Source organism: Orbicella franksi, chromosome 2 (assembly GCF_964199315.1).
Source record: "Orbicella franksi chromosome 2, jaOrbFran1.1, whole genome shotgun sequence".
NCBI classification, from domain to species: domain Eukaryota; kingdom Metazoa; phylum Cnidaria; class Anthozoa; order Scleractinia; family Merulinidae; genus Orbicella; species Orbicella franksi.
In genome coordinates, this window is record NC_138146.1 from 15,337,828 (window position 1) to 15,363,969 (window position 26,142).

The following is a 26,142-nucleotide window of genomic DNA, read 5'->3' on the forward strand; positions in this document are numbered from 1 at the left end:
CTCAGTGAAGTGTAATTTAAAAACCTAAGTAGCATTTTTTTCTCTGATTTTCTCAACGTTGACTTTTTTTCATGGAAAAAACCTTCCAAAGGAAATGATTAGATGTGCTTAAAATGGATACCGTTTTTTTTTTTATCTTTTTTCGCCAGATACGGATAGCTCTTTATATTCTCTTCAGTCGATTTTCGCACTTGCGTTATAATTTGTCAATTGAGTTCTATATTTAAGATATTTTCAGATGGGAGGATTAAAACTGCTTATCCTCTTAAAAGTTGTTCAGAGAATGAGAGATGAGAAAGACAATAGATCCTGGTAGAGGGAAGGGCCTCACTCATGTGATGTTGTCTTCTTAATTTCTAAAATTCAGCATGCCATTACTATATAAGAAAACAACCATTTATCGTTTTTGTCTTTACATCACTTAAATAACCAACAGCTACATATAAAATAAATAAATAGATGCACTTTGTGCCAAATTACTTATAAAATCAATGCGAATCATAGATAATCTTGAATGCGCACAATCATTTCTTATTGTGGATCTTTTTTTTACAAATCAGAACAATGTTTAAAATTTTGTTTCTTGCGAGCGAAAGTGTCTTCAGGCCCCATGTCTGTACATGACGCCTTCGTTTAACGTGCATAAGACATAAATCTTAACTTGTGTTCAAATTTTGACGCAGACATAAACTGCTTTTTGATTTCATAGCCAGTTAAAATTTAATTCGTTCACATAAACACAACGCACCATGAAAGAAAAAGAGAAAGCAACGGAAGAGAAGTTTCTCACGTGACAATGTCTGTTTGGACACCGGCTTTTCTGGAACTTTTCATTTTCTCTTATCACAAGACAGAGCGGTTTTCATTCGAGTGTCGAAAAGTATTGGTTTTGCATCAACTACTCTACATGATTGGCTAAAAAAAAACTCGCGCCACTTTTTGATTCAATCAGAAGTAAAACCAAAACCAATCGTGACTCGCTCGCACTCGTTTTCCCGCGCTTTCAGTCAGCTGCATGTAATTACTTCGAGTTTTGATTGGTTCACCAATCTGTGTCCTGTACTGTCTGTGTCCTTTTGATTGGCTAGAGTGATTACTTTGGTGGTTTTGATTTTACAACACTCAGTTGAAAACTGTTCCATATGTGGTTTCTTGTTAGACAAGCCAAACGTTAATTGCGGGTTGCTATGGAGTCATGGCGCCTGCGCAATGGGGATGCCAGCCCACATCACAGTATGCCTCTTGCCGTTCGCTTTATGAACGTACTAGCCCGTACTGTATCGATAAAACCTTAACTCGCAGAATATTGACATATCATTTTAAGTAATAATTGTCCGTAGTTAATCTCAATTAAATTAAGAACTATGTAACTCTCCGCCCCAAGGCCTCAGGAAATCACTTTCTAAAGATCCGTTGGCATGTGTGGGACGGCAATGTGACGCTGAAGATAAATGAAATCGCTTACACCTTAAAATCGCGACGGAAACCTTCTTTGTATAAGCTACAACTACTATGGCTGGGAAGCTATGGAACTGTTCTATCTTCTTCCTTTCTCTTCTACCTTGAACAAATACTCTGTTTTATCCATGTTCAACATGTTGCTCACGAATGCATATTCTTCCATCCTGATGTCTTACGTATAAGTTAATGTCACGTGTTTGCTGTCCATTCATGTAAGTGACGGTAGAAAAGTGAATTGTGAGGCTTGCATTCCTGGTTTTGAGCGTTCTATTCTTCTAAACTTGCCATTGTCTTTGATGGCGAGATAGCCTGTGTTGTTTGGATGTACCGGGAAATCCAGCGGCTTGTAGGTCAAATAACCGTTCTCTTCCATGTGCTCTATGAACAGAGAATTGGTATCAAGGTTCTGCTGCTGTTGGTGAAAAGAAAGAAAAACGTTATCAACAGTAATAAATATAGTAGAAAATTTTTCAGTGGAGCGTTTAAGAATCTCACCGCGCTTGCGATTGTTAAGTAACTAACGTAAAAACGCAAATAGTTTTAAAAATGGGTTCAAATACGTAAACAAGCATAAAGCATCTGCGCATCTCGCTACTTTACACCCCGTGAAGGCCTGGGAGGAGGGGAAGGAAAGCGCTCGAGAAACGCTAGAAAGGGGATATTCCCATCGTCTCCTGCGTGCCCTCCTTCTCCTCCCCCCCCCCCCCCCCTACCTGCGATCATACCCTCGCACCCTACATCTCAGTCAAAAAACCCTGATCAAAGGTTTTTTCGTACCCTTCTGTTTCTTCCTTAGGGAGCCATTGTCCTTAATATAAGGTTTGCAATTTTGAGCGACTTCAACACTTACCAACTAGTCAAAGTAGTAACTGAAATATCACAGTAACGGCTGAAAACTTTAGATGAACTCAAACGAAGCACGGTAAAGCCAAAAGGGGACGTGGATCATGCATAAAATTGGAGAAGATTAAAACGGATTGCATTCGTGTAAACTTGAAAACGTTGTCCCAATATTTTCAAGTTTACAGCAGTTTATATGAAAGCGTCATGTATGATACTCAAAAATTATTCTTCTGTTATGTGCCTTTGCTTTTGTCCTGCCAATTTGAAGTTTATAGAGCTCATCTAAAAGAAGAATTATCTAAATTTCCGTGAAATAGCACCTTAAATAGAACTGACAAAACCCCAGAAATACTTACCGTGACTCCCACAAATTTTCCTCTTCTTTTTTCTCTTATTTCGCATGCTAAGAAAAGTTTGCTCTGGATTCCTTTGAACCTCTTCAGTGTTTTGTTGTAGGTTTGCCTTTCAAGTTTAGCTAAAGGATGAAACACAGTTCGTGAGTAAAACCTTCGACTAGACAGTCTAGATTGCGCGATTGTGAAGGTGGGAAAGCACGAAAGGGCTTTTATCAACTGTTAAGACGATAGAAAAGCCGAGGGGGACTCCCTTATAAAAAAGACAGGGGTGTTCGTCGAAAATTTTGAAAAGAACCCCTAAGAGGTACCAAGGTCCTGCTTTGTGGGCGTGGCTTGAAATTTTTTTCTCCCCTGAGAGGTACCAATTCTAAAACAGCACATTATCTCCTGTCATATTTTTCGGCTCAATACCCCAAAAGGTACAGCAAAAGCTCCTGCTGTGGACCTTTTGAGGCTGAAGACCCTAAGAGATTCCGGAACCGCGTTTTTAACCCCTAAAAGGTAGGACAAACACCCCCGTTCCTTTTACATGGGGGTCCTCCCTGGGTGTACAACTTGCGCTTCAGTCAATCTTCTTACTTACTGTATATGGACGAATTGTTCAGCGTCGTTTGAATGGTTCCATTTGGTAAAATCACCAGGAAGTAGCCAGTCCTAGAAAAAAGCTGTCCTGTTTGAGTTATGGTAGGATCTGGAAAGACCTCGTCTAAATCATTCGAAGTTTGAACACGTCTTGGAGGTTGATCTCTTGAAGATCTGGAGTTCGCTTTGACAGGTAACCCCTGTACTAGGCTGGAAGACGTGCAAGAAAACACGAAGTATATAAAAACGATCTGTTGAATTAAAGATACATTTTCATCAGTGCCTGGCTTGATATAGTTAAGTCTGTATGTGTTGTTGTTCAATTTGGTATTGGCAGGAGCCAATCACTAGGAGCGTGCAACTACCCCATATTGCTGTCATGGCTTTTACACAGACCGATCTATTTTAAGTTTGAATTTACCGCGAATTTAGAACCCTGCAGGAGCCTCCATGAGTGGCGAATCACAAGCACCGACTTAATTTTTAACTGACGTCATCATTTCACCAGATCATCATATGGTTTATGGCTTCCTAACTGAAAAAGTAAAGCGACATGCCGCGAAAATAATTAAATTTAGAAGCACAAAGTCGTTAAACATTGCAGATTTTCAACAAGACTTGAGAGAAACAGAATGGTTATCGGGAGACAATTCTGTTACGGCTGAAGCGAAGGACTTTTATGCCTTTTCTTAACAACAAAAAGGCCAAAGATAAAACGGAGATCACACTCAACATCCACGGAATTCTATTGCAAGATCAACGATCAGTAAGCGAGCAATTTGCCGACTATTTTGCCAGTGTAAGTGAGAGCAGTTTTGATAACTGCCTTGCAATCAACCTCACACCAGAAGAATGCGATAGACACCCAAGTGTCCTCGCCATACGCAGTAGATGGAACTCTAACTCTTTTATTTTCAGGAAAATCGCGAAAGAGGAAACTTTTTTTTTAGTCTTAAGACTTTAAATACCAACAAAGCCATTGGTTTTGCCATGATACCGTCACGCGCTCTGAAAATAGCAGCACAAGAACTTGCAGTCCTACTGACAGCAATTTTTAACCAATGTATCGAGTAATGTAGCTTAATGTCAAGGACCTAATGGACACGAAGGGGATCAAATGTCATCATGGTAACAGGAAAATCACTTGGTGGGAAACACAAGCAAATACCAAGCCATGGTAATCGGCAAGGAACACGAGCCATCCCTAACAGCGGTCGACATTAATGGCCACTCCCGGGTGGCCACTCTATCAACACTACTGAAGAACGTACTGGGCGTCACTATCGACAAAGAGCTATACTTCTCTAGACATATTTCCATAATTTGTACAAAATTAAGCAAATTAATAGGCGTTCTAATGAGACTTAGAAAACTCATCCCAACTGAGGCAAAACTCCAAATTTATAAAACAGCGATATTACCACATCTGACCTATTGTAACCTTGTCTGGCACTTTTGTAAAGCAACGGACTAAAAGAAACTAGAACGAGCAAATGAAAGGGGACTTAGGGTGGTTTTCTGTGACTGGAATCTCGCATACGAAGACTTAGTGAAACGCGCCAACTTGTTCTCTTTATACAACATGCTATTGCATGATATCGCCATTTTTATGTACAAAGTCAAGCACAGGCTGCTGCCTTCGAACATATTAGATTCATTCAGTGGCACTCCATCTGGGTCAGTACAACCTCAGGAACTCAGATTTCCATATCTCCAGATTCTATTCTCTCCACTGTGGCAAACATTCCTTACGATATCTCGGACCATATTTGTGATCAAAACTTAAACAGAACGACAGATATATGCCAACTCTAACATCACTTGTCTCGAACATCCGCAGAAAAGACATCGCGACCCTAGTTTCAAATTACATCTGTACAGGAAATTGTGCGAAGTGTGTTTAAAATGCTATTAGAATTTTAGACATATGTTAAGTTTGTATATAGTTGTATAGGTAGAAATTATTATATTTTAGTCCTCATTTTTAAAATATAAATGGAATTTTAGATATGTATATATACCGTAAGAAGTGATTTGTAACTTTTACTTAACTTGACTTAAGGTCATTCCACTGAAATAGAACCTGCACTGAGATTTTTGTGAAACTTTACCTATTGATTGTTTATATTATATGAACTTAAATTTTGAAATAAAAATGAGGGGTCCCCATGTTCGTTTAGGAGCAACAGCACCTTGTTTATACCCCATAAATCCTTATAATAACACCACGATTGTAGTCACGATTGCTTGCTAAATTCACGTTTCCGACGATTGCTTTTTGCTCTACACTGAGAATTGGTCTATATTTATTTTACACAGAGAAATTTATCACTCAATTCAAAACAACAGAAAAAAAAAATGATAGGTCACCATACTCGTTTGCGAGAAAATGACGATTTACCTCTATGGCGAGATCCAGATGTAAAGAAAAAGCCGCCATTTTTTTAATGCGCGCGCGCTAATCACGCGTGAAATTATGCGCAGTAGGGATGCGCAGTGCAATACTGGGGAATAACCTTAACTTAACTTAACTTAACTTAACTTAACTTAACTTAATTATTAGTAATTTTATTGGGATAGTCCCCGATTAGTCGGCCTCCGAGCTGACTAGGAGATTTAGACGCCGTTAAATAAAGTTTATTGATTGATTGATTCACCGGAAGATTAAAAAGAAAAACAGCCTTATTTTCCTTACCGATGCGCGCTCATGTAGACCGGAACTGACCTATTTCGCGGGAAAAGAAGCCTAAAACTAGACAGGTCTTTAAAAATTCCGTGATATAGGCTAAGTATGGGAGTTGTGCACTCCTAGTGATGGGCTCCTGATATTGGGTATCTAGTTTGTCATTCCGAAACTATTTTGTTTTCTGTTTTGATTCAATCATTTCCACTTTCCATCTTCGCGCTTTTACAAGGGTCTACAAGACATTTGAGGGTTTTTTTTTTATCCGCTGATTCCCTTTTTAACTCCGTTCATTGTAACTTTATTTTGTACCACGTTAAAATAAAGATTATTATTACGTAACGAGGGATCTGGAATCAAGTTAATTCATCCGCTGACCGCGTATCCACGTCGTTCACTACGCACGCTCCACGCTCGTTCATTAATTCTTACTGATATAATTAAGCCACTGGAAGCACGAGTAATGAAAGTAAGGTAATTTCAAAATACTTCTTTGAACTTGAATGTATAGACAGCCGAAAAACCAAATGCTTCAAACTAACTATCGAAGGGCGTCTTAACATAGCAATATCGGTTCAGTGAAAGCATGGTAGACTGCTGTGAAAATCAATGTTACTTACCAACATCGTAATATCCGACACGTCTGGTATGTGGCCTATTGTTTATTTACAAGCAAATCACTTGTACTTGAAGCAATATAAGCTTTTAAAGTGACGAAAGACAAATGACCCCAATTGACGGCTGACGTCTATTATTATTTAATCTTAATTTATTGCATTCCTCGAGGAAATACACGAGCTCTTCAACGATATTTTGGCATGAGACATGTTCCAAAAGGCATATAGATTGAAATAAGTGACGAAAATTACCCCATCTGTGTGGGTTATAGATTAGATTCATTTCCGGAGAAACAAATATTTGCAAATGAAAGCGTGATTCCAGATTCATAATGCAACGAAATACAATTAGGTTATTGTGTAATAAAGGTTTATACAGTCTTTATAGGTAATCAGCGGAGAAAATAATATGCGTGCCGTTATCAGAACACGCTGAGAATGTTCTAAATACTTCCCGTTGAGGAGTCTAGCGTATGTGAAATAGCTAGACGTAAAAAGATTTTGTTTCTTCTCCGCTCGAGCCCTCTTGTTATCGCTATTAATAACCTCGTCAAAAGCTTATCCAAAACCTTTCTTATTAACCGTATGGATTATCCGTTTCTTTGTATACCCCAAAGTCGGAGCGGAAAGGGGAGGTTAACGATAGAACAAAACTGTTTCCTATACTAGCAGACCATTACGCATAATTAAGTAGTCCATAATAACGTAACCTCACGCCAAGAGAAGAGAACTAAATATTATCATAAACTTGTAAATTAAGTTACTCGATGTATGCTAGTCAAGATTAACTCATTTATGCTTGGTCTGAGAGAGTCAGTAAGTGGTTTTGGAGAAATTTCATTAACTGAGACGGCCAGAATAGAGAGGAATACACACTTTTGTCAACTTAAAGATATTGTTTCAATATTCTTTCAAATTCTCTTAACTTTAAGCAGTAACACTGAGTGAAGAACATTGTCGTAGGGAAATAGCAGTGATAATTTAAATTTCAGTTTGTAATTGTTAGTGTCAAATTGAAAAAACAAATTTTCCTTCATAGAGAACCTTATTGATGTTTTTTCCTTATTTTGGTTTCCCCGTTAAAATTAACGACGATTAAGATCTAAATGTAGATAACATACCAGTAATGATGCAAAACGTAGACTGAATTCCATCATGCGGTGCTGGGAAGAGCAACGATTTTTAGGGCTGTTTTCGTAAATGATGTTCGCTATCTGTTCGCTGGTCTGACTGCGTTGTTTGGAAACGCTCACTAGAAAAGACTTTCTTTTATACATGGTGCAGAATACGAACTTCCTGGTTATTAGCACGAAACCGGATTGTATTAAAGACTCCTTCGCAAGACCCTAAATGAAACCGGAATACCTCAGCCTCATGGGTCGTGTAGTTTTTTTAATTCCTGACGATGGAACTTCGTTTCCTCTTATTCCAAAGGTCTCTCTCGGAAGGGTGGCCGCAATGCGATTTTTGAATAGCAAATATCATTGCTGGCATTTTTCTGGTCTAGGCTCTTGAGAGTTCGTTCGTAAGATACACTAGATAAAAAAAAAAAGTTCGTAACGACCGGAAAAAATAACTCAAAAGTCGTCAAAATTGCATATTGAACAATTCATATTCGAATGTTTTGAAGCTCGCTTCATTGATTCTTTAACGTTTTCAAACGCAACTTTCCGCTTACAACCCGTTCAGTCACGATAACTTTAACCGACCCCTCTGGTGGTTTAAATTCTGCAAGAAAAGCTGGAAGAACTGGTAGCTGGTAGAAACAAGTGGCGACATACGAAAGAAGCCGCTAAGAAATTAAATAAGGAGGATGAAAATACCAACGGATTACAAAACAAAAACCGATTACATAAAATATTATATACTGTTACATAACTTGGCAGATGTCGGGCCCTGTGTGAGAACTTCAGTTGCCTCCTTGAATATGCCTATCTTCTAAAAGAGGACTGATGTGTCATGTAAAAGGCAGTGATGTGTAACCACAATCATTCCCTCCCGCGAAAACAAAGGAAAACGGATCTTTTAAATCGATCGACCGTAAAAGTACCTCAGCTATTGCTTGTTTTGTGTGGGTTTTTCTAGCGTCCTTGAAATAGCTCGCTAAAGTCGTGGGCGACTACGGCAAGTAAGGACAAAATCATGGGTGGTCGCGTTTGTAAGCCGGCTCGGTTACTCTTACTTGAAGAGGAATCAGTGAAATACGTGCAGTGCAATTCCATTTTTTTCCACTGTATTTGGCAAAACTATCAGGGGGAGCCGGTGCCTGTGTTTCAAAAACTGCGAGTATTTTCAGTATTTTTTCGGATGACCATTCTTCGTCAAAAAAAAAATCCTCTTCTACGTTTTTTCCTTGTCGATACTGTGAATAAGTTGCCAAAACAATCTGCTTAAACCCTTCACACACTTAACGTTTCAGCAATTGTCTCGATGAGTGTCTAGTTAAACTTCAAGTTCACCTATTGTTAAAAAGGAAGAGTCAACACAGACTCAACGATTGTTGAAGAAGAGCAAATTTTTCTGGGTTCAAGTTGTTTAGTACTATACTTTGGTTCAATCGTTTCTTCACTGTGGCGACTGATAACTTGCATAACAGGAGTTGTAGGGAGACGATTTCTTCGGGTCAGAGGGTCGTTCAAAAATATAACTTCCAATCGCAATCTCCATGTTATGAAAAGTTCCTCATAATTTTACGTTTGCATCATGCTAAGACGTGTAGGTAAAGAATGTTCTCTACAAGTGCCACTTAGCGAAAAACGGACGTTATGTTTCTTCTCATAATTGAAATAAAAAGTCCAACAATGTGGAGGACATTTAGATACACATCCGGACGAACTACGTAGACGGAGTTATAAATAAGCTGACGGAATCGCAGGCGGTGCTCTGGTGAACCGCAGAAAAAAAGAACGGGAATATTATCCACCGCAGTTTATTCTTCTGGGTTTGGTAGCAAGCTTGTAGCTTTGAAGAAGGAAAAACGCTTGCTGTGTTTCCTTTGGTAACAAAACGTTGTAACATAACAACTTTGTAATGGGTTTCCTGAAAAAATTGTGGTTGAAGAGCCCTTCTTTAAGCCAGCCCTTTTACGATATTGTTTCCGAGTTTGTGTGACGTCTAGGAAAGAAAGCATAAACTCTGTGCCCACAAATATATTTTTTTAAGCAATTAAATAGTTAAGTGAATTTTTTAGGTGGCTTGTCTCTAAAGCACTTCCGGTGCTTAGCGTACCTGGGTAAATTTTTTCCCGAACATTCGACAAGAACGGACAAAATCACACAAGATGTAACACTTTATAAATCCCTGGCGAATCTACTTGACCCATAAATGAACCAGTTCACAGTATTGGCGTGTTATATCAGTATCTGACGAGTGATAACTTAATTATCGACTTCAAAGTACTTTTATTCAATTTTTTTGTAGGAAATCAATTTGAATGACGCGATTCTAACGAAGGAAACTGAAAAGCCCGTTTTTCTTTTATTTTGGATTAAGGAAGGGAAGTTACAAATACGAATTAAACAATAATATAAAATCACGTATCGAACATTTAGTGCAAGATTTAGGTAATGTCGTGATATTTCCGCGGACGGTACCTATCGGGTGTTTAATCGGCTTTAAATCCATGCCCCATACCGGGAAACAAGATGAGTGTTTTAACTTTTAAAAATTCTTCGCTCGGGCTTAAAAATAAACTGGCTAACGTTCTAATGTCAATAAGGGTTCGCGAAGAGGTTTTAGGTGAATGGTGTGATGAGACTATACGTGACGCATAAATGTAACCGTTAGTGCATGATCTCCCTTTCCTGTCGCGCTCTCAACTGTTCACTTTTCGCAAAAAAAGTTCTTGTTCTAAAGTGAGAGGGTTACTTATTTTAACTAAGAATGTTTGGAAGAAGAGTTTAATTTACTTGCGTCTTCAGTCTGTTTGCGGCTAATTCTTCGAGTGGGACAAAAGTACATTCAAATTTTGTATTCCAGCCGGGCAGTATTGTAAATGACCTTCGGGCTGACACAACGTAATTTTTAAAAAGTTCACTGAAGCAGCTTGATTGTTATACAGGACACATAACAAACGTTAGATTGCACTTATAACAGGTAATTTGCTCAATATTGAATTAAACAAACACATATGCAGGTTCTGACTGGGTATCACTGTAATCACCCCAGTTTCTCTTCCTCTTCATTTCTAAATTTGATATCAAAACATTTGGCACGTTTCGGCAAGTTCTGCTCTGATCCGCATTGCCTGCTACGCAAGAACGTACATCGGAAGTTTCTTAACGTAAGAGAATTAAACGCAAGCAAGTTCTGCTACTATTGAATTGCGTCACTGACGCAACTGGTGTTTTTCTTGACAATTAAAATCAGGAAATATTTTTGCTCGCTTTTTCTACCCTCGTAACTTTCGAAGGCCTTATCATTAATATAGGCTTAGCACGCAGGCCTAAAAGCGGAGCTCTCATAAAATGCTAATAATACTGAAGTTTCGACTCAATAACCTTAAAAGAAATTCAGTAGTAAGTATTTCACCAAACCGAATGAGCTGACCAAACTAAAGGAGAAATACTCCAAAAAAAAGGAAAAAGGATGCAAATCACTTCGTGCGAGTGTCAATCAGCAACTCCTGTTCGATTTTAGACATAAAATTCTCAACGAAAGACGGTCAAAAATGAAAGAAATGTTAAAGAAAGTCCGTTTAAGACTGATTATCATTCAAGATAAAGCCAGGACCGGAAAACACGTAAAGTTTACCAATAGCCATTAAAGATACACTCTTTCTTTTTCATAAGAACGTATTTTATAAGAATATCGCGGCTAAAATTTGCGAAACTTTAAGAATGTTTTAAGAATAAACCCGAGGCTGAGATTTTGAAAAGAATATAATTTGGTGTCTAAAACTTTGTGAATACAATACAATTATATGTTTTTAACTAGATCGCATAAAATTCTTCCTTTCTTTAAACGGCAGAACTGGCTAAAAAGCAACAAAAACAACACTAGCCATTTGTTCGATGCTAATAACATTTCTGCAAGAAGTTATGGCATATCAGCCTTAAATGCCTGCAGACTGACTCCAAAATCCAGACACCAAATACATTCGAAAACAGATATGTCATATACGCTATAATCTAAGAATATTTACAAGAATATTTTCAGCCTAAAATTGACAGAAAAATAAGAATATTCAGCTTCGTGCGAAAAAACAATATTCTATAATAACTATTTATTAACCGAGAGTGAGGTCTTTACAGGGAAATCTCAAACCGAACCCTTGCCGTATTGACCTCGCTATCGCTCGGTCACTAGACCTAGATACGGCAAGGCCCAGGTTTGAGGTTTTCCTGTAAAGACCCAACGTGCAAGGTTAATAAGTTGTTTATTCGTAATCGGCCCGTGAGCATTACGGGAGAATAATGCCCTACAATTGGCCAATCAGAGCGCGCGTCATATCGACTACAAACACAAGCCATACAAAAAAAAAAAAGGTACCCAAAAGGTACATGTGTGGGATTCAGGGATCCAGAATACAATGCAATATTTGCAACTTATTTGCATTAACGGACACAAGCCAATGACAATAGCGTGGGATACCACAGGTATCCACACAAAAACACAATATTCACCAAAAAGCATTTCACCAAACCGAATGAGCTGAACAAACAAATGAGGAAATCCCCATAAACAGTGTGCAAATCATTACGTGCGAGGGTCTAGTAAAAAATTCTGTTCTGCATAAATTCGCAACGAGAGATAGCCGAATGAAAGAACTATTAAAGAAACTCGTTTTAGATTAATTATCACTCAATATAAAGCCAAGAAATGCATTGAGGATGCCAAATTAAGTGTTTTTCACGCACCTCTCGAGAGTGGTTAGCAAATCCAACCCGGCATAACAGAAGAAGAACTTTTAGCAGTCTACGAAGAAGATAACACAAAGAAAACTACAAAATTCGGCTGTCAGTATTGATTTCCAAAAACTGTTTTATTATTTTTACCGTGGGATCGACTGCGAAAGTCGGCTTAAAACCGACACTAAGCTATTTGTTTACAATTGCAATTTATAACAACTTCGACAAAGCAACTCAAGTGTTTTTGTATAGAGATTAGCGATATTAAACAATGGAATTCTATCACCGCACGGTTTTAAACCAGGAAGGCTTTACTCCTTTTAAAGTTATCTCGCCGGAGCAACGTAACGAGTGCCTTCAAAAGTTTTAGAAAACACGACGGCAGTTTCTACAACAAAACGTCGCTTACCGCAATTCGGTAATACCCCTCAGTCTGCATGATTCTTCCAGGAAGAAACTTCCAGCCAACGTTGTCAACACAGTAATGAGCTAATGGTTTCGATAGACCGACAAATCAATCACTTTTCCCGTGTGTTTACCGCTATGTAATGTTACTAAGCACACAAAACACGTTTAACTTTTCTTGTTGATCACCGTATAGGCTTTTATCGATTGTGCTAGCATAATTTTTGACATAATTTAGCAAACCGAGCATAATTTTTAGCTTTTATCTAAATTTAGCACTGCTAGCATAATCTGGCTTTTCTGACCTTCACCAAATGAGGTAATTTCGTTTTGAATATACTTCTTTTTACTTGTTCTGTTTCTAAAACTTCTGTTACGGCTGTCTCCGGGCCGCCTGGTTTCGGTGCGATGTTTCTTGGTCTTACCGGTTCGGTAGTGAGCTGACTGAGATTGAAGGTCTCAGACGGCGTCCTCGTCCTCGATCTGAGCACTTCCCAAGTTCCAGTTCAGATAGTTCAGCAGCTTACATTTGGCAAGAAATGTAGCAAACCGAGCATAATTTTTAGTTTTTATCTAAATTTAGCATTGCTAGCATAATCTGGCTCTTAGCACTGCTCATTTTTTTTCGAACTTATGCCCGAATCATGCTCGTTTCTCTAAATTATGCTCCTCGCGTCAAAATCATGCTGAATAAAGACAAAACAGAGACAAAACAAGGAATAACGACGTTTGGAACAGCCGTTTTCTACATTTCTAAGCATCCTGGCTTGATTTTGTATTAATTTCCGTTATTTCTAGGCTTTTCTAAGACTGAAGAGTGAAATCCAAGATGGCGGGTCAAATGAAGTCATTTGACGTCAAAATTAACAAAAATGGTATCACCATGTAGAGCAAGCTCAGGGCTATCTAATCTATGTAAATTTATTATCTTTTTTGTGCCTTAACGAAACGAAAATCCAGGTGAGGGGTTCCATCAACCCCCCCTCCCCCCTCCACCCCTTGTACTAGGGACTACGGTGGAGCTATGAATTAAGTTAATTCGCTCTTAAAGACGGTTTCAATAAACGCTCCCAAGAGATTAAAGCTCTCTGTACGACATTGTAAGCTGCTGAACTATTTCAACTGGAACTTGGAAAGTGCTGAGATCGACGACGAGGACGCCGTCTGAGATCTTCGAGCTCAGTCAGCTCACTACCGAGCCCGTAAGACCAAGAAACATCACACCAAAACCAGACGGCCCGGAGACAGCAGTAACAGAAGTTTTAGAAACAGAACAAGTAAAAGAAGTATATTCAAAACGAAATTACGTCATTTCGTGAAGGTCAGAAAAGCCAGATTATGCTAGCAGTACTAAATTTAGCTAAAAGCTAAAAATTATACTCGGTTTGCTAAATTATGCCAAAAATTATGCTAGCACAATCAACAAAAGCCTAGATATTTCCTTTTGGTTAGATTTCTAGTTGTATTGACTGTTTGTCAAAGTCGAGGCGAAAATAAAAATGCACGAGCGAAAAGACGTCAAATTCTCTGTCTGTGCGTGGTGCTCTTCTTAAAATTTTTCTTGAGCTTTAATTCTATTTTAAGCGCAACCTATATGAGCCAAAAAGCAGCGTGACATCATGTCTGGTAATGTGAAAGCCGAAGAAACTGAATCTGAGAAACGGTTGAGTCTGCGCAAGCTAATATACCATAGAGACTATTGTATAAGACCCAGAACAGACAAGAAACGAGACAAAGATTTCTATCTTAAACTGCACGCTTAAAAACTATCCTATTCAAAAGATTTTTTTTCCTGCGCAACTTTCGTGGGTTAATATAAATAAAAAAGAACTTATAATAAATACCTCCTGTATGTGACAAAATCTCAAGAGCCCTGTGAGAAGGTAACAAAAATTCCCTCCCATCTCGTTTTCCCTAACCAACCCCACAGGGAAGGAAACAGATCACGTTTTGCTGAATATCAACGAAAATTTGATTAAGGCTAATTTGTGGTTTTAAAAACAGTTTTAAAAAGTATTTAGCTTTACCAATTGGAATACTTTGCCTTTTATTCCTACGTAGAAACCGTCGGCATCCCACGGGTTTTACGAGGGGTTTTATGACCTTCCCTTTCCGTTATATCGAACCGCTTCCGTCTTGATTGCCTCCCACTGGAAACTCCGCGTGGGACAATCAAGATACCTAAGAGCTATTAAAGACTATCTCGTGGTAAGAATTCCTTTGGAAACACACGTTAACATTTGTCGAATACCTACTGAGGCCCCCTTCCACAGTACGCCGGAGGAATCTGAAAACGGAGGTTTCCGACTCTGAAAACGCATCGAATGTTTTCCGTCCACACTACGCCGGAGGAATTTGAAAACGCAACAATCACCGGTAATTTTGGATTTGTGTTTGAAGAAAACTCGGGAAATCACATGATTATTGTGATGTCATCGCTTTCGAAAAGTTCCGTTTTCAAAATGTTTTTCGCCCACACTAAAATGCAAAGCCGGCGTTTTCAAATTCCTCCGGTTTGAAGAGCGTTTTGGAAAAGCTCCGTTTTCGTGATGGGTTAGTGTGGACGGTAGGCCTAACCGTAGAAATAAAGCTGCGTTTTCAATTCCTCCTGCGTAGCGTGGACGAAGCTACTCGATTGTTACTCCACGCACATCAGGCGCTCGTTGTATACAGCCGTGTATAGCATGATATACATTTCATTGTCTGATATTGGATTAACTGTTACTACTTGTCACCATGACAACCATGAAGATCCGGTCGGTACACTCTTTTTTGATGAGAATATTGTTTTTCCGGACCAGGCTGAATATTCTTATTTTTCTGCCGTGTTTAGTCAAAAAACACTCTTTTGAATATTCTTAGATTATAAGAATACAAAGTGGACAACGTCAGATTATCTGTCCTATTGTGACTTTGATTGCACGCTGAGGTAATTTTGGAGCCAGGCTGCAGGTTGATAAAAGCTTAAAAGCTTGATATGACGCACGTAACTTCTTGCAGAGATGTTATTAGCATCAAACATGCGGCTAGTGCTGTTTTTGGTACTTTTTGGCTAGTTATGCCGTTTAGAGAAATAATTTTTATCAAGTTTAATTAAACACATATAATTGTATTGTATTTACAAATTTTCAACCCACAATTATATTCTTTTCAAAATCTCGGCCTCAGGTTTATGAAATTTCGCAAATTTCAGCCTCAATATTCTTATAAAATATGCCAGTTCTTATATCACAAAGGGTGCATTGACCCTCTGACAAAACTGTTGGAGCCAAGGTGACTTCCTTGCATATACAAAGCACAGTTCAGTTCAGTTCACAGACGACAGGCGTCCTGTTGGTTCATGAACTATCGTGTTTCAGAAATAGATACACTCTTCCGGCCAGAACGATTTCAGATGTACACCTAGCTAATTGTATCAGACAGCGTAAGTGTTTTAGACACAAATAATTAATATAGTCTGTATTTATACAGGAAGTATTTCATCGGTTAAATAAATCGAAATTACACCATAAAATAAGATAAAGATAATCGGCTTTAAAGGAGCTCAGTCACGGTTTGTGCATATTGAAAAGTTTAGCCTCAATTTTTCAAATTCGTCGTTTGTAATCCGTGTCAATCTTCTCCATCCTTAGCCATCCTTGTTCCTTTATGATTTATCATTATCTCTTTGGTGTTTTTCTATGTTATTAAACTGTTATTTTTAGACTATGTACGCTCATTCTTGACCTTGGTGTATAAATAAACGAATAATTATTCTAGCAGGGCTCGAAATTAACTTTTTCGTTCGGGAGCCAGCTGGCGACTAACGGGAAAAATTTGGTCGCCAGATCGTAAATTTTGGTCGCCAACTTATTTTATATATAACTCACATGAGAACACTAACATGATTTTGTACGTTACTTTGATGCAAGAAAGTCACAAATGAAGAGCTGAAACTTTTGAAAACAGCACGAGTAAGACTTATAAACTGTTACAAAGCTACCGTTGTTCTCAGATGATGTCTCTGGTTCGCAGGTGATGGTTTTTCTCTAAGTTATTTTAAATGGAGCGAAGCACAAAAACTTTTACGTCCGTGGTTTTCATAATGACACAAACACGGGTCCTTTCGTATTTCTTGAAAACGCAGTTCTTTATTTTCGTCGCCTTTCGCCGCTGATAAACAACACTGTGCTTGGTCTAGGCTCCTACACAACTGATCACATCTGCCGCCATTGTTCTCGCGTCAACTGAAAAGCGCACGGTGTTGTAGTGTGCCCGCGATCCCAGTTTTGGAAGAGGCCGCTGAAACAATATGGCGCTTGGTAAACGCAGTTTCGACGTGTCGAAGTAATTTTTACAATTACAAGTAATTTTTACGATTTTCTTGTAATATTCAGACATTATTTTAGTGGGGACGGAAAGGTGAATTGTCTACTAGCTACCAGATCCGAATAATTTCCCTATCTAAAGATTTAAAAACAAAAGTTGTGTTGTGGTCATCTTTACTTATCGTACAAATCGCGAGTCGCCAGCTCAGTGGCGACCAGTTCTGAAAATTTAGCCGCCAATGCTCAATTTTTGGTCGCATTGGCGACCAGTGAGTCGCAATTTCTAGCCCTGTCTAGAATGTTCTACTCGCAAATGGTTACAAACGCTGGATGTTTAAAGTCCCTTCTCGACCCAGCCCTACAAGTCAGGAGAACAGAACCTCGGAGACACCTAAACCAACCTCCGTAGGCCTGCCTTATGTGTCTGGACTCTCAGAACATCTTAGTAGAGTCTTTAGGGCACAAGACATCCGCACATACCACAAGCCTTACAACACGCTGATGTCCATCTTAGTCCAACCCATAGACAGGACACCAACTGAAAAGACGGGCGTGGTATACGACATCACATGCAACGATTGCGGAGAGCATTACATTGGCGAGACAGCGAGAACTCTGGAGAAGCGACTGGGTGAACATCAGAAACAAACAACATCTGCAATCCGGGAACACCAGTCTCAGGCCAACCACGAGATCGACTGGGAAGGAGTCAAGATTCTTAATAAAGAGTCGGTAGATATCAAAAGGAAAATCAAGGAGGCCATCCATATCAGACGTCAACGCCCGACACTGAACAGAGACGGGGGCTATGATCTTCCCGCCATTTTTTTACCATCTGTTGTCACGTGATTAAACAATTTGCATTCACGTGACAACGTGAGCTCACTTTAATCCCTGATGAAGACTGTACGACACAGTCGAAAGCTTTGTTTACAAAATTTTTCAGACCTTGTGACAAGAATAATTGTTCGTTTGTTATTTTCAGGTTTCCTACCATTTAAAGGTAATTTTGTACGTGGCCAAAATAACTCGAAATACTGTGACTGAACCCCATTAAAGATTGGTGTATCATATATAATGTGTGATAAGGCATTAAGCTAAAAATCCCATAGCACTCGAGTAGCGATCTCTCCCTTGTATCGTAATACTGCTAGAGCGTTCTTAATTGAGTCTCGTAGAACAAAAAACAAACTAATTACTTATCAATTAGACAACTCAGCAAATCTCAAGCCGTAATAAAACCAAAACTAGACCCACAATAATTGCCTGATTACTTTCGACACTCAGTTGAAAACTACTATATCTTAAATCTTTATTTGTCTCATTAACTGCGATAAAGTTCTTTAAGTGTTAACCAAAGATTGTCTATGGTTCTTATCCAGGACACCAGCTCAGATTTGTAGATTAGTTAACATGCAGTGGCTATGTTAGTCTCCTTCTTAGCTCAGAGTACCGAAATGGCGGCTGTAAAACTGTACAAACACAAAATACATCCTACCATAAACAGCATTCACCTTCACTACCATACAGTTTAGTGTGAGGGGAGAATTTGCCGATATTCATGACCATAAAAAAGCCAACAGTTAGCAGTCAAGTAAAAGTCCAATGACCATGGTAACCACCTGTCTATCTGTATCATCGTGTAACACCTTGTAGTAAGAACTACCTGAAGTTGTAAGTAGTTAATATTTACGAGCAGAATAACTGACTGCCTATGATGGAATAGCCTAGAACAACAATGAGCTCATTGGCAGCCAATAGGGGTTTAGGTTTGCTAAACGAAATATTAGAGCACTTGTTTAGAGTCTAGCATAAATACAGGTGTTTTGTAAATTGTTCTTCGGTTACGCTCCCGGTGTTGGGATGCCGGATACCACTTTCCCGCATTGGTTATGTTTTACGTTCTGAGTACGTTACTGGATTAAACTCTTCTGTTGGACCCAAGTAACTGTGTATTCTCTATCTTCCCTTTGGATTGTTTTGCTGTAACAGATCCCGAGTCCTCTAGGAGTCTGACAAACTCCGTCGCTGCAAGCGTGTTTCCCTCTGGACTGTTGTAACAAGGATAACAACTTAAGCGGCCCAAAAACCTGTTATCACATTAGGTATTAAGGTAGGTAAAGTCTGCATGCGAGCCAAGTGGTCCATCAGGCCGGAGCTTATCCCGGTTTCTGTAGCATGAAGCGACTAGGAGTATCTCTACTCCCCCCTGGATGGGATGCTAGTCCATCGCAGGGTTACCCCCAGCATTAAGTTCGCCGGTACCCATTTATACACCTGGGTGGAAAGAGGCACTGTGAGAGTAAAGTGTCTTGCCCAAGAATACAACACAATGTCCCCGGCCAGGGTTCGAACCCGGACCGCTCGATCTGGAGAAGAGCGTACCAACCATGAGGCCACCGCGCCTCCCTATTTCATCGATTAATGACGTCTGGCAACTACCAAGAGGTCTCGTTGATACAGATGGTTGGCGAGTTTGTTATCAACGTTATGAGTGATTTAATATTTATCCGCTATAGGCTACACTGCAGGCTACAGCACAACAGGCGAAAGGGCCTAGCGCGCGAAAGGGCCTGTTTTATAGTAAATGGTTTGAACCCGGGAGTATCAGTAGTTCGTAAAGTGTGATCGTCCGGGTGAATGTAGTTCTGAAAAGAACTGTTGTTGGTGACTGACGTTTCGACAACCTGAGCGGAAGTCATCTTCAGAGTCAAGTATTACGTATTACTTCTAGATAATTACCAGGTCTGAAAATTTCAAGTGACACAACGAACATTCGTCTTTGGAACAGTTTAGAAGCCATTTTGTCCCGCCCATCGCAATAGCTTTGTCAGCGGAATGAATCGTGCAATCGTTATGAAAATTTGTAATAAACATGTAAAAGCTTGGAAATAAGAAACTCGAATACTTGTTCCAGTGTAATAAGCTACTGGACTGAGAGACAAGAAGCAACGATTGCCAATTCAGGCAAATTCGTATAGTATCTAGTGGTTTGTTCTTATGAAAAACTCGGAACCATTGCATTCTGGAAGAGTCGAGACTCTACTTGGTTCTTTACGGTGTTGCGTCATCAGAATGGAATGTTTCGGCGGGCTTCTCAGAAAGCTGCTTCGTGGGGGTATATATCTTAAGCTGACAACAACGGGAGTCTATAGTTGGGGATAAGGCGAAGCTGACAAGTATGAAGAGGTTACTATGAGCGGTCATGCAAAATTTCACTGACGAACTCACACAAACGGGTGAACCGTTTGTGAATGTTTCAACTGTATTAATGATTTAACTAACCATAATCAAGCCACATACAACCCCAAAATAGCGAATGAAAACTGGAAAACGCAGTCACTGTTGTAACGCAGTCTGAATACAAGGTACACACGTCAGATAGTCTCCACGTGGATGCAAAGAGTTACCTCTGAAATGGTCAAGTTGTGCTGTTCAAAGTCAAGTATGAACTCACTTAAAGGAGCTCAGTCACGGTATTTTGAGTTATTTTGGCCACATACAAAATTACCTTTAAATGGTAGGAAACCTGAAAATAACAGTTTAATGAGATATAAAAACAACAAAGAGATAATAATAAACCATAAAGGAGCAAGAATGGCTAAGGATGGAGAAGATTAACACGGATTACAAACGACGAATTTGAAAAATTGGGGCTAAACTTTTCAATTTGCGCAAACCGTGACTGAGCTCGTTTAAAAGCTTAGCTTTAAAGCGATTAAAAGTTCACTATCTCTAATTTTCCCTGGGTAAATTTGACATTGAACATATGACTCTTAATTGGATGAAACTGAACTCTCAGATCAAAGTGTGTTTCGCCTCTCTATTCACCAAACAGCACAGTTCCAAAGTTCCGAACTTGCGCATTTTGTCATCGAATATCACGATAACCGGCAATTTTCTGCTAATAGTGGATAAGCTATCCGGAAATCGGCTTGCTTTACAATTTACACCCGTCTTACAATAAAGCATGACAAAACCCGCAAGAAATTGCTGTGCATCTTAAGAAATGCGAGCCTCAGACTGTGAAAAGATGTTTCGAGGTTTCAGTGACGTGTCGAGCTAATTGTGCAAACAATGCTTTCAACAGAATACGCGAGTTGTATTCTTGAAAAAGAAAAAAAAACGGTGCACAGTTTCTCAGCCAGATTGACCACACAGTTCTGGATTGCCGGGTCGCCGGAATGTGGACCACTTTAGATAGTCCAAAAAATCACGCCTCTAATATTGAGGTTTTGTTCCTTTGTATAAGCGTAGAAATAATAGCTGTTTTAATGCTGGGTTCGCTTTTCTCCCTTCAGAAGTCCGCCTTTTCAGAGGTGAAACTATCAAGAACAGTAAAATATCGTCTAAAGGACCTATGCTTCTCAGTTTAAACAGAATTGAATTTCCCAGTTGGAAAAATGGCCTCACAAATGGGTCCACTGTCGTTTCACAGATGTCTTATTTCACTAGCATACTATTTACTTATCATTGTTAAGTTCCGCTCATTCACAGCTCTTGCTGTCTCTACTGGGCCCTATAAATGACTCCAGTGCAGAATTGAAGCTCGTTAATAAATTACAAGAAACAGTTTTCAACTAGCAAGTACAGCTCGCTGAAAAAGTAGTCAGGGATGTTAACATCCATAACGTCTGCTTTTTTGATCTTGTAGTAGCGAAAGGCCTCGGGCACCGAAAGATGTGGTCGGCTTTTAACGCTAACAAGATCATAGATCAGGACCCCCCCGACTAATGTTTATGTGTGGGATTAGGCTTTGTGAACTACTGTTAAAAGGCTCTAATCCGACAATAAAACACAAGCAAGTACTTCAGAAAGAATCAACAGAGCCCTAAACTATTTCAAATGCGGTTTATGCAACGAGTGTGGTAAATTACGCATACCGCCTTCTGACACAAATGGGCAAAGATGAGTTATTGCTCACCGTGTTATAGCACTTTGGTTAGGCGTAAATGTCAAGTACAGCTTCCATGGGTGAAAAATCCTGAATACTGAAATTTCTCAATTGTCAAAAATTTGACAAACGTGCTCTAAGACTGAAGGAAAAATGTAGTTTCCTAGTTGTCAATCTTATAGCTGCGTGACATCGTAGGCTAGCTCAGCTTGAGACACGTTTAAAAGTGGAAGCTTAATCCGACCACGTGAGTCCATTGCATATCGCTGACATTGCGTTTCCGCGGAGCCCAATGGAATTTACAGTGAACACATCCCGCGCGACATTTGTCGAGTACAAAATGACTCTAATTATCAGTCTTCAAGTAATGGAATGATACAAGAAAGGGCAATTACTTTAACAGAAGCGTCTGAAGACGTCCTAGCCATAACGACTAGTCAATGCTATGTGAAGAAGCGACGTAACAAAATGACACGTACCCCGGAGAGAGTTGCCACAGAATTTATGGGGTTCAATGACTTGGCGTCACATACCGGGTTAAGAATGATGCGTGGCTAAGAAAGGCAAACTCTTACATAAACGAATCTCTAAGTACAGCACGAGTGAGGCCAAATGGAAAACCATAACGTCGTTTTAAAAGTCAGCCGAGTACTTCAGAAGGCGTAGGCTCCAACCCGTCCGGCCATGCATGACTTTTCTCAAGACACAATATTTTTAACTGCGTTTTGTGATGTAAAACGGCACCAGGCTAAAACTGTTTTGAGCTAGATAGTCATTTATGGAATCAAAATAAAACGCCCGAAATATTAGAGGTACTTAAATTATGGTGAGAATTTGTTAGACAACATCAGTGAATTTCTGCGCATTTTTGCACAATACGACTTACGTGGATGGATTCTCAAAACTTCGACAATGTTTGAAGTAACTCTTATGGTTCCATGTAATACCTTTTCAATTCTAAAGCAACACGGAATCGCATTTCGCCGACGTTTGACGATGAAAAGATTAAACATTTATGTTGTATCTCCGACTAAAGTCACTCCGGCATTAACAGGTATTCGAATAGCTTTCCTTTTGTATATATTTCGCCAGTTTCTAGTGTACTGCAATGCAAGCATAAGTTTCCCTTCTTTTGAGAGTGTTGCTTCAAAGGATATTGCATATTTCAAATTAAAGAAGAATTTGCTTTATAGGATGTTGCAGAATTCAAATCTAACAAGAATTCTGCCTTTCTGATACATAACTTTTGCACTTTAAAAAACGGCCGACCAGAATTCGATAGCACTCTCTTAGCTTGTACTTCAAGATGGCGGCTTGAATTCCCACACTCTAGGTTATTATCTACAGTATTCCTCTCATATTTTTCGTGGTCCTTAATGGAGTGCTCTCAATTTTGTTGCATGTGAAGGGGCGGCGAGATCGTTACTAAGTGTCTACGAATTACTATGAAAGTGTTTGCCAGCATTGTGTTTTTAATTGGTCTTAATTGCTACAGTCATTTCTCGCATGACTTCGCCAAAGAGAAAGGCAGCCGATACAAAATTATAACGACAAGAAGCTAATGGCTAACGGATTATAAACAAACCGCAGATCTCGTGACTTCTTATTCGAAAGATGGTAATAAAATTAAGATGTTTTCGTTGATCTGCTAATGCTGAACTACAAGTATGAAGGGTTTCTTTTTGCCTCGGTTTGATTGGCCACCTTGTACGTTTGCGCGGAGTTCGCGAAGAAATGGCTCGCTCAAAAATATGCTTGTTCACGAGTGTCTTCATGGTTTTGGCACGCGCTGACTTGGCAAATCACACATAAAACGGTTGGACTACCTTTTTTTCACTCTTTCAGTTGAGAGGAAGCTTTCAAAAAACTCTTTCTCGCACGTCGTACCTTGATAGAACAATTACAACCACCCAGATATACAGGCCTCTATGGTATCGCACGTTCACGTCCGGTCTTGCGTTTTCCTCACAACAGAAGTTTCTCAATAACTCACAAACTATTCCAGCTTACCTTGAACGAAAGCTTTGGCAACATGTTCTCAGTGGTGGACTGCATTCCAATTACATAGTCTGAAAAAAATGAGTGCTCCCAAGCCAACGAACTACCGGGCCGATATCATCAGTCAGAGACACACTTTAGATGACAAACACGGCTCTGACTGTTTTCAAGGAGCTCTAATTCGGCAACAGCCCGAGTACCTCCTACATGGATATTCAGACTAAAAAACAGACACTTGACGAGATCGCTGCAGACAACTCGTGATGTATGTTATTTTTACTCGCACAAAGGTGAACCGCTTTTTCTACTCCTTTGTACCCATTACAAACTCATTATCCCAGATTAAACTGTTCACAATTTATTTTAAAGCTAATTTTTCGCCTCTTCAATTCTCAGCCAAGCGTGTCCAGCCCATAGAGGCGGTACAACTCATCACGTGCACGATTTGTTCTGTACAGCAGGCTTGCCCTTGCAATAATCACCCAGAAACGGAAACTTCATGTAAGGTTTTCACGCTGCGCTAAACCCTTCACCCGCTAAACAAGAGTAATCTGTAATATATAGTTTGTGCTCTGCTATCCCTTTGTGTGAATCTGTGTCAGACGCACTACTTTGCATGTCGGCTTACTTTGTTATATTGGAGTCAATAAAAAAGAATGTTTGTATGGCGGAAAGATTCACTCTAAGCACCCCACGCGATGGAGCTGGGAACAGCGAATCGTACGTTAGATTCATGAACCTTCATTGCTAATTTGGCGTGAAACAGCGCTCTTTGGTCATAAGAAAATAATGTCTTGCTGATGTCTTCTTTGTGTAATAAAGATATTAAAAGAAACCGCAAGAAAACATTAACACAGTATTAAACACGTACAACAGAAGTTTTGTTTAACTGGAGATGAAGTTTAAGGTGACTGCATAATGGAACTAAATGGGATTATACAACATCTTGAGTTGATAAAAAGACGGTGTACTACTAGATTTTCCGTAGATAAAATCTACCTGTCAGTTTTATCAGTTGCGGTGTCATGTGGTCGTACTGAGGCAGTTATTTGGTCAACCCTTAATTTCCCGCCGTGAGTTGCTAATTCGCTTTTGGAACAGCCAGCTGTCTTTTTTAAGAAGAGCGCGCACTGACTTTACCTCTAGTGTAGTACAAGGAGATTATACGGTTTTCAAGGGAAACAGGCACTTAGAGATCTTACGGCGCTTAAATCAAACTGATTGTATGTTTTCAGATCTAGTTAAAGTAGTGAGTCTTTTACTACCTGAAATGATGCTGATGCGATTTTGAGTGTATTCCTGTAGAACATTTAAATGGATTATGAAAGTCTCATAAGTATTCTAGGTCCAACTCAGTCACGTTCTGCTCTCATGACTGAAGGTAAAAGTTAAGTGCAGTCCAAACTGAACCAAAAGTTCACAGGAAGTTTACTGTTTACTGTCTTTACGAGCATCAGGAAGTTTTCTTGTTTACTTTTTGTGCCAAATTAAAGAGAGTTTTCTAATCTCACCTTAAATGGGGCTTTGTATTTACTTTGAAATAAAACTGGGCAGGATCTGAAAACAATCCTGTTTACTTCGCAATTCCATGTGCCGCATCTTATGATAACATGGTAGTGGCGGCATTTAAAAGAGTATATTTCAAACAAGCGGGAAAGAAATCTCTTGCAAGAACCATTTATAAAAATACCAACTGAAAAGAAGGCAGTTTCGAAAAGAGGCATTTGATTTGTTGAAAGTAACTCGCAATTAAGTAAACATTCTTCTAACGTCTTTTGGTTTGTTTTTCAGTTTTATTTGGTTAAAAAAAGGAAAGAAAACGCAAAAAGCATTACTAAGACTCTGCCATTTGTCAACCCGAGCACAAATACGTGAAACGTGTAGAATAAGTCAGATACAATACCACATGCATATCAAAGACACCGCCTAAGATGGTCTAGTCTTTTGCAAAATAATTGATCAAATTGAAACTAATTACCATTTATTGACCGGTTAATAATTTCAATGCTAAACCCATTATGTACGGAAGTGATTAAAACTAGAAAAGTAAACACGAGATGGCTTTGTTATTTATAGTGTCGTACTGAAATTATTTATAGCTTTGCTTGCAACCTCTGCTAATTATATTTATATTCTACCTCGAGGTT

At 39.2% G+C, this 26,142-nt stretch overlaps 1 protein-coding gene across 3 annotated transcripts; it reads right to left on the reverse strand.

The window, feature by feature from the left end:
• Window positions 1-123: 123 nt before the first annotated feature.
• On the reverse strand, window positions 124-25,388 carry LOC145478203 (fibroblast growth factor 1-like). 3 transcript variants are annotated; one of them, XM_081456146.1, is made up of 4 exons: window positions 24,008-25,388; window positions 3,244-3,493; window positions 2,661-2,779; window positions 124-1,873 (listed from the first exon to the last, which is right to left on the reverse strand). In XM_081456146.1, the coding sequence occupies exons 1-4, from the start codon at window positions 24,050-24,052 to the stop codon at window positions 1,670-1,672; spliced, it is 618 nt and encodes a 205-aa protein (XP_081312272.1). In that variant the 5' UTR covers window positions 24,053-25,388; the 3' UTR covers window positions 124-1,669. The 3 variants fall into 3 exon arrangements, with proteins under 3 accessions (XP_081312272.1, XP_081312273.1, XP_081312275.1); XM_081456147.1 differs by lacking the exon at window positions 24,008-25,388 and adding an exon at window positions 18,602-23,003; XM_081456149.1 differs by lacking the exon at window positions 24,008-25,388 and adding an exon at window positions 7,664-9,587.
• Window positions 25,389-26,142: the final 754 nt, after the last annotated feature.